This window comes from Calliphora vicina, chromosome 4 (genome assembly GCF_958450345.1).
Source record: "Calliphora vicina chromosome 4, idCalVici1.1, whole genome shotgun sequence".
Lineage (NCBI taxonomy): Eukaryota > Metazoa > Arthropoda > Insecta > Diptera > Calliphoridae > Calliphora > Calliphora vicina.
The window spans coordinates 22106455-22119815 of NC_088783.1; the positions used below are offsets into that span (position 1 = coordinate 22106455).

The window sequence follows — 13361 nt, forward strand, 5'->3', positions numbered from 1 at the left end:
TAAGTAAGTAAAATTACTGCGGATATTTTTATATAAATTCCCCCAATGAAGCTATAATTATTTCCTTTACTATAAATCTATATAGTATATATTTTATGAAACAAAGTCCACCATGTGTTGTTTATTCGTGTTTTTAATTGGGAAATTAAGTGACATCTGTCTGACCCCTACATGGAAGCTGCTGCTGCTGATGGACTCTGCAGTCGCATAAAAGAAATTCTTCAATGATATTCCATATTTCATTTAAATAATTATATTATTTTTGTACTTATATACTTACTGATTTTATGCGAAAAAGAAACAGGATTAATCTGTCTATTGACGTCAATACCACCGCAGTGGTAGAGAGAGAGGTGATCTAGGATCAAGACTAATTGAGCATTATGCTGATATCTCTGTGTTTCGGTTAGGTAAAGGGGCGTGCGAGAGGAGTTTGAGCTACTTGTTTTGAACAACTATTTGCGTGAAAGAATACATGTATTAAAATAGTTTTATATTTAAAAATATTCTTCTTTATTTAATAACTACAGCTGTACATTTGTAATGAGAGGAGATGAGTTAGTAAGTGATTAAACTTTGCTCTCTTATTCTTATCAATATATAAGCTATTTTTAATCAAATTGACTTGTGTAAACACACCCGATACTGTGAGATATTTTTTAAAAACAAAGTCTAAAGTCTAAGATGATTGCTTGTTGCTTTAATTGTGGCTTTGCCTTGCAACTTCGAAATATAATTTGGACACATATGAATATTTTGTATGCAATTATTTTTTTTAAAAATTTGCGCACTATTTAATATTTTTTAGGTTTTAATTGTTTTTCTTATACAAATAACAAATTCATTATGATTATTTATTTAATTATTTGTTGTTTACTTACCTTCTTGACGTATTTAAGAGGTTTTCAGTAAACAAAATCTATTGATAAGCCCATCATCTTTGACGACAACAATTCGATCTTACACATTTTTTACAGTGTAAACAAATGATCTCATTGTAAATCAACATGTAAACAATGTGAAGTTAGAGGTAAATAAATAACAAGAAGATTTTTTAGAATGGAAATTTTTGGTTTTGTAAATATTTGTTTGTTTTTTTACTCGTGATTAACTGAATTACATAAATAATAATAATCTAAAATTATGTTGTTTATAAAATGAGCGAAAAAAGTCCTTGAAAAATATTAATAATTTTAAAATAAAAGAAATTTGGTAAAGAACTGACTCTAGTAATCAGGACCTTCTAATTATTAAACTTCCCTGTTAATTCATTCACTTTCTAAATCTTTAAAATTAGAATTTCATGTTCTTAAATATTTGATAAGGGAATATTATTTAAATCAAAATTATTTTGAGCAATATTTTACTTTAGATTCATGAAGATTGTTGTCAAACTGAACAAGTGCTTGCAAAATCTTTGAGAGCTACTCAAGCAGCAGGATTCATTGAAAAGCAAGGAAGTTAGGTACCATACGAATTGAAGACGAGAGGCCTTGAAAGATGATTTAGCATTTCCGAAATGATGTTTGAACTATATAAAAGAAAATAATTTTTCAACCGAATCATTACTTGCAATGAAAAATAAATCCATTACGTAAGAGATCGTAGTCAACTAGTCGAATCGACTCCAAAGCCAAATATCTATGGCGCTATGGTAAAGGGTTTTATCTATGATGAGCTGCTAAAATCAGGCAAGACCATTACACGGAATCTGTACCGATCACAATCAATTTTGATCGTTTTACCTTCAAACTTTTAACCCAAAAATAATTTTTGATATTTTTTTTGATCAAGTTACCTTTCTAAAGTATGTCAGTTATTATTTTTAATGTCAGTTATGTTCATTTGTTGTTAATCTGATTAAAATTAGTGACGAGAAAAAAGTGCTAACTACTAAAATTATTAAATATTTTAAACAAAACTCAACTTGGCCCTACAAAAAGTTGGCCAAACAATCAAAGGTCTGCGATCAAACTGATTCCAATATTATTAAACAGTATCGGGAGAAGTTGTCTGTTGATAGAAAACCTTGTTTATGTAGAAGGAATGGTTCACATGATGTTTCTAAAGCCAATAAATAGAAAGCATTTTCAAAAGAGCTCCCAACACATCCGTTAGGAAAGCAGTCCGGTTAGCTCAGTACTCGGACTATTTGGTACGAAAAGTTAAAGCCAAAATATTCCTGACAGGAACTCTGCTAAAAATTTAGAGGCCAAAGACAGAGCATGGAAATTTAAGTCAAATTTTATAAAATTAATTTACCTGCTCATAATGTATGACAAAACGTATGTTCTGGAAAATTTTTCGCAGTTTCCGGGTCAATATTTTTATGTTGCTGATGCTTGAGGGAATGTTGTAGAAATGTTTAGGATCCAAAAGCAGACAATTTTCCCAAAAAGTTTTTGGTATGTCAAGCAATATGCAGTTGCGGCAAAAGAAGCCAAACATTTCTTACAAAAATACCGAAATTTACATCAAGAAATGTTTACAAAAGAGGATGCTTCCATTCATAAGACTTCCTAATGTGTCCACTTATTTTTGGCCTGATTTGGTGTCCAAATAATGTGGTATTTGTACGAATAGAGGCAAATCCTCCAAACTGCCTGGAGCTAAGACCAGTAGAGAGATATTGGGCTCTTGGTAAAAGAGAATTGAAGAGCACAAAAAAAGTGTGGTCGATTTTAAACGGAGATGGACTACCTGTTCGAAAAAAGCACTATACAAATCGTAATGGAAGGGTTTCCGGAAAATGTTCATAAATTCCACTATTGATTAAAACTATAAAAATAATATTTTTGTAAGTTGTAATAATAATTTCAATCAAATAAAAAAAATCAAAACTTTAGTTTTTAGTGGTTTCTTTTTTATTAACAGTTATGTATGTTAAGTATTTTTTCGATCTCACTCCTTAACACTCGGCCACATGTTGCATTAACTCTTAAAAAAGTATTTCGAATGAAGTGGTTGGGATGTTTGCCCAACCTGCTTTATAGTAGAGACTTTGCACCGTCCGACTTCTATTGGTTTCGATCGAAGCAGAACGCTATCTCTGGGATACGTTTCACTTTGGATCAGAGTATCCGATATAGGCTTGATTCGTTCTTGGCCTCCAAAGATAAGCCGTTCTTTTGTCTCGAAATCCATATGTTGCCAGAAAGATGAGAAAAGGTCATAGCTAACAATGGCCAATACTTTGAAGTAATTTATATTGTACAAATGTTTCAAAATAAACGCAAAAACTTTGAAATTTCAATAAACTCAATTATGAAAAATAAAAATTTGTTTTTAAAATTAAGGGCCTCATTTTGTAAAACGAAGCGTTCAGGAATGTAACCAATTTGTATGAAGAATACTGGGAAAAGGATTTGAAACTTGAATATTTTCCATATAAAATTTGTTTAACGTTTAAAGATTCGTTTTATAAAATGAGGCCCTTATATAAATTTATACCGTTACCGTTATTTAAATAACGGTATCTTAGAGGCAACTACATTTCCGAATATTTCAGTACTGAAATGCTATTAACCTTGTGGAAACCTCAATCTAAATGTAGACCATAAATTTCTGCAATAGGCTAGTTCTAGGCTATTTTCAGACCCCACTTTATTACCATATGAGACTAACAACCCATTCCATTTCTTTCAGTGCACTAAAAATATGCACATGAACAATATGCGCAAGCACCCCAATACTGCAAATGAACTTTATTGTTTTTTGCTGTTAAATGCAAAAAAAAAAAAATTAAAATACAACTATAACACTATTGCAATAACAAGCCCAACAATGAGTCCACAAAAAATCCAAGATCATACGCATTCAATAGAAACTAAATATAGTAGAAAACAGCAAAATAAAAAAAAATACAAAACAAAAAAAAACTGAACCACTTTATGACCAGTTTAAAGCCGGCAAAATTCTCATAATTTTTTTGTATGAAATAAAAACAATAAGACGAAATGCCGATCGACCAGCGGCTACTCATGACGATCCCCAATGAAACTCATATCAGCAAAATAATTGAGAAGCACGAGTACGTACATATGTACGTATAAATAAGTAAGTGCAAGGCACTCTTCATTTATAAGTGAGTAAGTGAAGCACTTGGACAAGGTTACCATTTAGCAGCAATAAAATCAATTTCCGGTATCAGACTTTGACATATAAGGGAATGAAAACTAAGGAAGATTAAAAGTATTTTTAAATGGTAATAAAGGTTCAGAATATACAGAAAGTTGTACAGATATGATTCTGCTATGGCTTGAAAATATTCGTTTTGATAAAATGTTTAAACAAATTTGTAGAATTTCACTTTTAAAATTTTTAATTTTATAGAATTTGAGTAGATATTCTTTAGTGGGCTGACAGCCGGCTTAGAGCAGCCGCCGTGAAATTTAGTCGCCGCAGATCTCTGCACCACAGCTGTCATTATACCCTTCACCTTCGTGAGAAGGGTATATATAAGTTTATCATTCTGTTTGTAATTTCCACAATATAATTTTCCGACTCTATAAAGTGTATATTCTGGATCCTTATAGATAGCGGAGTCGATTAAGCCATGTCTGTCCTTCTGTCTGTTCAAATCAATTTTCTGATGACCCCATATATCTTCGGGATCCAAATCTTCAATAATTCTGTCAGACATGCTTTCGAGAAGTTTCCTATTTAAATTCAGGACAAAAACCAGGGCAACCTCGATTTTTTACTTATTTCTGGCTAATGAATAAAAATGTTTGCGCTCCAATTTGCCGTAGTAATTGGGCACCAGAGCAGATATCTGTGGAGAACGGTTGAGCCAAGCCGCCGCAACCGATAATTTTTCAGCTTAAGTGGCTTGAAAATAGTCGTTTTGATAAATTGTTTAAACAAATTTGTGGAATTTCACTTTTAAAATTTTTAATTTTATAGAATTTGAGTAGATATTCTTTAGTCGGCTGACAGCCGGCTTAGAGCCGCCGCAGGTCTCTGCACCACAGCTGTCATTAGAAATTAAATCGAAAGTATTATATACCTTGAACCCTAACTATTGTGTTTCACCAGTTAACGTCCCCAAATCTTTAAGGTATATGGCAACATCGATCAAGCACACTAATATTGATAATAATGACTTTTGAAAAACAAGAAAATACCATCACAGCAAAGACGTTCTTCATCACAAACAAATTTAAATACAAATATGAATTAAAAAAAAATAAACAAAAGAGATCAACAAAAGAGTAAATCAAATCACAGAGAGACAGAGAAAACAATTTAAATTGGACTGAGAGCTTAGCTCCACAAATATATAAAATCGATGTCAGGGCAGTGAATTAAACTCAGTATAGCGGTGAATTTCAACAAAAGACAAAGTTTAAGAAAAATATATAAAAAAATCATACAAAAAGTACGCAAGGTTTTTTATTTAAAGAAAATCATACAAGAAAATAATTAAAAATTATAAAAACTAATGGTAGATAAGATTACCAACAACAAGAATTTAAATATTTAAATTAAAAAACAGACAATTTAATGAATTAAAAATTTTTAATAAAAGTGATAATAAACTGGACTAGATAGACAGACTACTTAATAATAAAAAGTTTTTCAAATAAAAAAAAATAAAAAATTTATAAAAAAAATCCCTTTAAGGGAAATTTAAATCTGCAACAAAGTCAACAAACATTTGAACAATGTATGTTGCAAACTCCACTGGTGGTCTGATGTTGCAGACCATGCTGTATTTAGCCAATCATACCAGCCGAGCTGCTGTAAATACACTAATTGATCTACCTCCAGCCCCCAAAAGTGGTAAGTTATCACTAATAGGTGAACAACAATACTATTTACTATTTGAAACCATTTGCCAATTTTAAAACATTTCTGGAAAATTCATTCATTACATTGTTACTTTAACTAAATTAAAAAAAAATCTCTAGAAAATTTTGTGGTTTATGAGCCAATGCTACGTGTTTAATTTAGTTGCACCAAAAATGTAAAATCTAATATTGCTTTATTTCTTTTTATTTTGCATTGGCTTTTGATTTATAGTGGTTTTCAGTTTATTGTTATGGGTTTTCTTTCTTGCTGTTTTTTCTTAATTTAACTTAGCAGTAGATAATGTGATTTATTAAATATAAGATTATCTTTTTTTATTTTAATTTATAATTGGAAAGGCCTTATTTTAGTTAGTATTATTAATTGATAATGAATAATTGTTGCTTTTGTATTGTATTAAAAACCATTCATCACTATCTTCTAAGGAAATACCAGGCAAGTGCATTTAGTTGTTTATTAACCTTTAAAAATACACTTGGCTCTTGACTGGTTTACAGTTGGTTAACCTTTACATGTTTTTAACCTCCTTATTAGACTATAATACAAGGTTGGCTACCAATTCGAAACGGTTAGTAGGTAATGAATGGTAATTTAGATTATTTCGTTAACGTTATTTTGGTGGTAATGGCTTTTAGACTTATTTCGGTAACGGTAGGTTACAGTAACAGTATTTGCTGTTATTATGAAAACTGTATTTTTAATAATAAATACTAAAATGTTTCTACCTATTAGCTCCAAACCGGTTTCATTGTAAAGGAAATTTTCTGAAGATGGTTTTAGACACCTAAAATACTACATTAGGTCCATTCGTATTCTCGAATTTTCCCATACAAACACTTTTCCCAAATTTGAACTTTTTAAATTTGTATGTCTTGAAAAAAGGGATTTTTGAAAAAAATTTAAGGGGGTAAAAATGGGTAAAATCTCATTTCTACATCTCCCGGACATAAAAAGCTAGCACCAAAAATCCAACATTATCTGAATTTATGCAAAAAATAAGTGGACATGTGTGTGATAGTTTTTGATTTTTTATACCCTTCATATAAGTTTGTTTTGATTTTTTATACCCTTCACCTTCGTGAGAAGGGTATATATAAGTTTCTCATTCCGTTTGGAATTTCCACAATATAATTTTCCGACCCTATACTGTATATATTCTGGATCCTTAGCGGATTCGATTATGCCATGTCCATCTGTCTGTTGAAATCAAATTTTCAGATTTTCCAAATCTTCAATAATTCTGTTAGACATGCTTTCGAGAAGTTTCCTATTTAAAATCAGCTAAATCGGTCCACAAATGGCTGAGATATGAGAAAAAAACCAGTACAATCTCGATTTTTTACCTATTTTTGACCTATATCTGGATAACTTAGACATTAATATAGACAATATGGATATCTAATGATAGATATTTCAAAGACCTTTGCAACGACGTATATAAGATAGTAAGTTGGACCTATAATTGGTCAAAATCGGAAAAATAGTTTTTAACCCAATTTTTTTTTTCACCAAAAAAAATTTAAAAAACCAAAAAAAAAAAATTTAAATTTAAATTTAAAAAAAAAATTAAATTAAAACAAAAAATTTTAAATAACAATTTGAAAAATTTTTTTTCCATAAAATAAAAAAAACAACTGGAAAAAAAATAAATTTTGTTTACCTAAAAATATTTAAAATTTTTACTTTGGTGAAGGGTACATAAGATTCAGCACAGCCGAATATAAACTTGTTTTTCTTTAACCCTCCGACGGTTGAGTAGTTTTTGCCCTTATACGAAGTACAAGCTCCACAGGCACCTTTTGGGAATTTTATATGAAAACGCATTTTTTAAAAATTTTTTTGTTTTGATTTATTATTTACTAATTATACATGTATAATGAATGTTAGAAAAAAAATTGTCTTTTATATATAACATTATTAATTTTTTATGAGTTTTATATGAAAAAAGCCTAAAAAACTATTGTTGAAATTTCAGTACAAGGTCCCTTTTCACACGTTCCCATACTAAACACATTTAAATCTCAATAGAAACTAAACTATTGGTCGGATCGCTTTGACTTTTTTTAAACGATTCTAGATAAAATTTCCTTGGAATACATGTGGGGGGCCGGTATACTTCCCATGGACCAAGGAGTAATTTCAGTTTGAAAATGAAAAAGGTCCCCAGGGACCTTCTCACCCGACGGAGTGTTAAGGCGATAAAACGGGCGTAAAACAAGTTTTCGTACTTCCCATATTCAGAATTTAAATTTAAATGGACTTGTAGTCCTACTAAAAATATTTTAAATGAATTTTTCAACTTTTTTGAAAATTTAACGTATAACGGGTCTAATTGATCCCTCAATTTGGTACTTTTTTTTACATTAAAGTGGTAAATAAATGTGTATTATAAAACGCCTTCATTAATAACGATTTTTTAGCGTAGTCGCACACGCTGGGTATCTGCTAGTAATGTGATATTTTCTAAACTGAAGCTTGTTCATTGAAATAAATATTATTTCAATGGAAAGAGAAATGTTGCAAATATTTATACATTTTTCAGAAGTAGACGCAGTTTCCTTTCTGCTGATACAAGGGCGGATCAATAAGTCCGTGACTTATTTGAATGAAACACAGATCTTCTTTGAGCTGTATACACTTTGTTCAAAGTTTCTCAAATTTTGTAATCCCTTCCAAAAAATAAGATTTATGGAGGTCATCAAAATAGTCATTTGACACTGTTTGGATCCACGTATCCTCCACGGTTACGAAACGGGACAAAAACTCGTCCATATTGCAATTGAATAACCCTCACAAGACTGTGAGCAAACGCTGCATCCATCTTGCGGAAATTCAAAATTGAAACCACTGAGCCATGTGAGATGCCTAGGCTTCAACAATTCCACACACTTTCTATCACCGATTGGAAATTAATGATGCAGAGTTCCCATAGTATCCCATAGAAGCTTCTACTTATCAACAATGTTGTTAGCATGCGGTTGATTAGTACTGGTTTTAAGTATGGCAACACTAAAATTAATTTATGCTGCTAACATTAACATCGAAAGCTCTAGAATTCGAATATACGAGGTTTGATCGTTAAGAACAATCTAGGCTACTCAGATGAAGATGGCAGTGTGTATAAATAGTGACTGCGGCCAAAAATTGGATTTAATCTAATTAATAATATTTTTATAAAATTGGTTTAATTTTTTTTAAACAATTGAGAAAAAATTCCCCGCAGGGAAATTATGAGGTATTAAATTAGCGTTACCGTTTAAAGAAATTTCATATTACATTAGTCAAGATGTAAAAACAACAGGAATTTTGTAACTGTTGCAATGTAGATGAAATGTCAAAATTAAGGCGAATTAAAATTTTGACAGAAGACCTACAACCACGGCTATTTAAGAATCAGCTCATTTAATATATAATGTGTCTTGACATTACAAATGTTTATAAATTGTTTGGCATGAGAAAACAGTAGCAGTGTTCTCATTAGTATTTCTGTGGTGAATGGAAATCTATATCTGTTCAGAATTCTTTGATTCATCATTTTGATAGTATTGCGGTCTTTATAACCACGATCACATCTATATCATGTTAGTTTAAAGAAATTAATTAATAAAATTTCATTTTATTCCACATTTTAATATTTATAAACCACAAATCGAACCCCTACTATTTCAATTAATCATGGATTAAATGGAAACTTTCCTAGTCTCCAAGGGGTTGTTTTCAAATAAAAAATCAAACACACTTCCAAAATGTATAAAATTATTTAATGTCTAGAAAAAACTAATAAAAACTAGCAGAAAGTGTTTAACTTGGTAACAGAAAAATTCATTTAATTCATTTCATTAATCTAAATTATTAAACTAAAAATAGAAAAACAAAATCTTTAGAAAAATTGTAAATATTTTGACGCATTGAACCATAAACAGAAATTAAATGCAAAAAACTATAGATGAAACACAAATCATAACCGGGTTATCAATGGCCCCAATAACAACGTACTTGAAGGGTTCAAGCATGAGAGATTATTTAGAAGAATACAAAATTACAACAGCAACAAAAATACTACTAATAATTGAATTTAATTGATAAGACAGACTAATTATTACACTCAAAGAAAATCTATAATAATTTATAAATTTTATTTTATTTTTAGATCCCAATGAAGTGAAATGTTATGGTGTGTATGGCTGCTTTCCTTTAAATGGTCCCTGGACTGCCAAGACCCGACAAATTAATGTACATCCCCAGAAGCCTTCACAAATTGAGCCTCATTACACTTTGTATACCTCGAGAGCTTTTGATCAGCCCAAATATATAGATTTAAATGATCCCGAAGCTGTGCAACACATGGGCATTAATCCCAAAGGCAAGATATTCTTTTTTTCACATGGCTATTTGGAGGCGGGAAATATACCTTGGGTAAGTAAAACATACGAAACTTTTAAAATCTAAAGAATTCACTAAATTTGTAATTATTCTATTTTTTAGATGATTGAAATGGCTAAAACGATTTTAAGTCATGAGCCCGAGGGTGAAGCAGCTGTTGTACTCATAGATTGGGGTGGTGGTTCCAGTCCTCCCTATGTCCAGGCTGTAGCCAATATCCGTTTAGTGGGTGCCATTACCGCTCATGTCATACACATGGTTTACGAAGAACTGGGCTTAAGCGATCTAAGTAATTTCCATTTCATTGGTCATTCTTTGGGCTCTCATGTGGCCGGCTACACTGGTTATCATTTACAAAAAGATTTTGGCATAAAGTTGGCTCGCATTACAGCTTTAGATCCTGCTGCTCCCTTGTTTGCTGAAACTGATCCCATAGTACGTTTGGATAGATCGGATGCCCACTTTGTGGATGTCATACATACCGATGGTAATTTATTGGGCGGTTTAGGCATGTATCAGAGAATCGGTCATGTTGACTTTTATCCCAATGGTGGCATGGATATGCCTGGCTGTGATGCCAAATTACAGGATTATATGCGCAATCGTCAGAATTCCATATTTGCCAATATGCAACAGTTTTTGGGTTGCAATCACATTAGAAGTCATCAATTCTTTACGGAGAGCATAAAAAGTAAATGTCCCTTTATGGGCATAACCTGTGATTCATTTGAAAGTTTCCAGGAGGGCAAATGTGCCAGATGTGATGAAAATGGCCATCAATGTATGCGTATGGGTTATTACACTATGGAGGATTACAATCATTTATTAAAGCACAAAAAGGTGGATCCCAAAAAGCCTCCTGTATTCTACTTGATGACAGGTGATCATGCTCCCTATTGTCGTAAGTATTAAAAACTCTAGATAAATCGTAGTTAAATCTTTAGACTAATTATTTATGTTTCTTAAAATTTCAGGTCACCATTACAAAATATCGGTGCGCGTTTCTGGCCATGATGAAAGTACCACTCACGGTGGCGAAATTGGCACTTTATCGGTGCGTTTGCATGGCAAAACCCGCAAAAGAACCACCGAGAAAATGAAATTCTCCTCCAAACCCATGTATTTTGAACCCGGCTACGAATACAGTTCCATGGTGGCGGGCAAAGACATTAAAGATCCTGTCTATGCCAGTGTCTTTTGGGAATATCAGACAAGTCTTTTCAATCCTCTCACCTGGCGTATTTTATCATCACCTAGAATATTTATATCAAACGTGCATGTCGAATCATTAGAATCACCTCACACGCATCTCAATTTATGTCCCATCAGTGAAGATTCTGCTGTAATAGCGGGTAGTGAAAATATAATGCAAGAAAAATACTGCGCGAATAAGAAAAATATGGGGAATCAAAATTAAGGGTGGGGAAATCAGCTACAACCCTAAAACAAATTGTAAAAGATTGAGTAAAACAACGAAACTAAAAAATTAACGAAAACTACTAGTAAGCAGGGACATAAACCTTACAGGGAAATTTATCAAACATAAATTACCCAGTTGAGTGTATAACAATACCTAAAGGAAATTTAGCTGATTCGCAACTCTGCAAAGAAATTTCCCAAGGTTTATGAACAAACTTGAACGGGAATTTAGTGCGGAACTCTACCAGTAGAGAAATTTAGTGGGTATCTTTACCTTTGACAGAAATTTCTCTACACAGTTACCTTTCCGAATTTCCTTTTTATTTGTGTTTTGACAACATTTCATAAAATTTCTTTTTTCACTTTTGGCGTTAATTTGTATTAACAAAGGTTTATGTCTTTGCTATGTTAAATTACAGTAGTGGCTTTAATTTTTTTGTTTTGACAGCCAAGAATAATTTAATGTTTAGTTTTTGTTAACATTTATTATTTCTTTTTATTTTATTTGGAAATTATTCTTGGCATTCAATCAAATCAATCTTTGTCAAGAGATGAGTATTTATTTTTATTATATTTATTAAGAAATCCAATCAATGCATTTTATTACTATTATTATTTATACATTTATCCTATTGGCTTAAGATCATTTTGTAAATATTTCACTTCATAAATTATTCATTAGTTTTTATCAATTTATTTATGAATTAATATTTTAAGAAAAAAAAACATCGAAACATTATGTACAACTAATAAATAAATATATATACATTAATATATATAAATCTTGAATAAAATTTAAAAAAAAATATCTGAAGTTTTTTAATATTTTTACAAACTACAGTTCGAGTCGGCTAAAAGCCAACCAATTGCAGTAGAAAATGTAAGAAAAGATAAAATTGTTGGTGTTTTGTTTAAGCTTTGATGTTTTTAAAAACAAAGCTATATAGTTTTATTTGTGAAAAGGTTTTCTGATGATCTTGCCTAAGCACCCACTGAAATGGGCATAGGAACTAGCTAATCAACCAACAATAAATTTCAGTGAAGTTATCAATAATTAAATTGTGAATTTAGAACAAAAAAAACTAATCATACTAAAACATAATTATTGTATGCCCAAAAAAATTTTTTGATAGACTATTGTGCTACTTCAACGATGTTGTTGGACCATTCCATTGAACTAAGTGAACTAGGATAGGCTGTGTAGTTGAATATGTGGGGGATATATTTGGGACGGCACGGTCTATGCAGAACCAGTAGACTACTCTCGTTTTCGCGTCAGGTTTTTCTCCAAGTCCGTAATGTGGGCGACCTCCAAGTACATTGACGAATCACGATCGAATGGATCCTTGGTATAACTCTGCATGTTCTCAAAGTATACTCCAAGGTCCTTCCTGACATATTTCAGAGAAGGCTCCAGCTGTGTGATGATAATGCTAGGATGATTCCTCCGATGACATTCCAGGAGAAACTATTTCGACAGCATAACGTTGTGTTCCTTTACTGGAAATCCTTAGAGCCTCATTTTATAAAACGAAACGTTTGGAAGCGTAAACAGTTTGAATAAAGAATACTGGAAAAGGGTTTAAAACTTGAATATTTTCCATAGAATTTTAGGGTCTCATTTTATAAAACGAAATGACAAACGTTAAACAAATTGTAGGTCTCCTTTTATAAAACGAAACTACAAACGTTAACAAAATTTTGTATGGAAAATATTCAAGTTCCAAACCCTTTTTCCAGTATTCTTC

At 31.4% G+C, this 13361-nt stretch overlaps 1 protein-coding gene across 1 annotated transcript; it reads left to right on the forward strand.

Annotated features, from left to right (window-relative positions):
* Positions 1 to 5306: 5306 nt before the first annotated feature.
* Positions 5307 to 12395, forward strand: LOC135956245 (pancreatic triacylglycerol lipase). Its single transcript, XM_065506662.1, has 4 exons — positions 5307 to 5784; positions 9962 to 10227; positions 10297 to 11095; positions 11169 to 12395. Exons 1-4 carry the CDS (start codon positions 5667 to 5669, stop codon positions 11609 to 11611), a joined length of 1626 nt encoding a protein of 541 aa, XP_065362734.1. The 5' UTR covers positions 5307 to 5666; the 3' UTR covers positions 11612 to 12395.
* Positions 12396 to 13361: the final 966 nt, after the last annotated feature.

What these genes read in the sequence shown, in the direction of transcription:
- LOC135956245 (XM_065506662.1), top strand. Translation starts at nt 5,667, where the DNA reads ATGTATGTTGCAAACTCCACTGGTGGTCTGATGTTGCAGACCATGCTG. An exon ending in ACCTCCAGCCCCCAAAAGTG is followed by an intron (nt 5,785 to 9,961) that starts GTAAGTTATCAC and finishes TTTTATTTTTAG; the next exon opens with ATCCCAATGAAGTGAAATGT. An exon ending in AGGCGGGAAATATACCTTGG is followed by an intron (nt 10,228 to 10,296) that starts GTAAGTAAAACA and finishes TCTATTTTTTAG; the next exon opens with ATGATTGAAATGGCTAAAAC.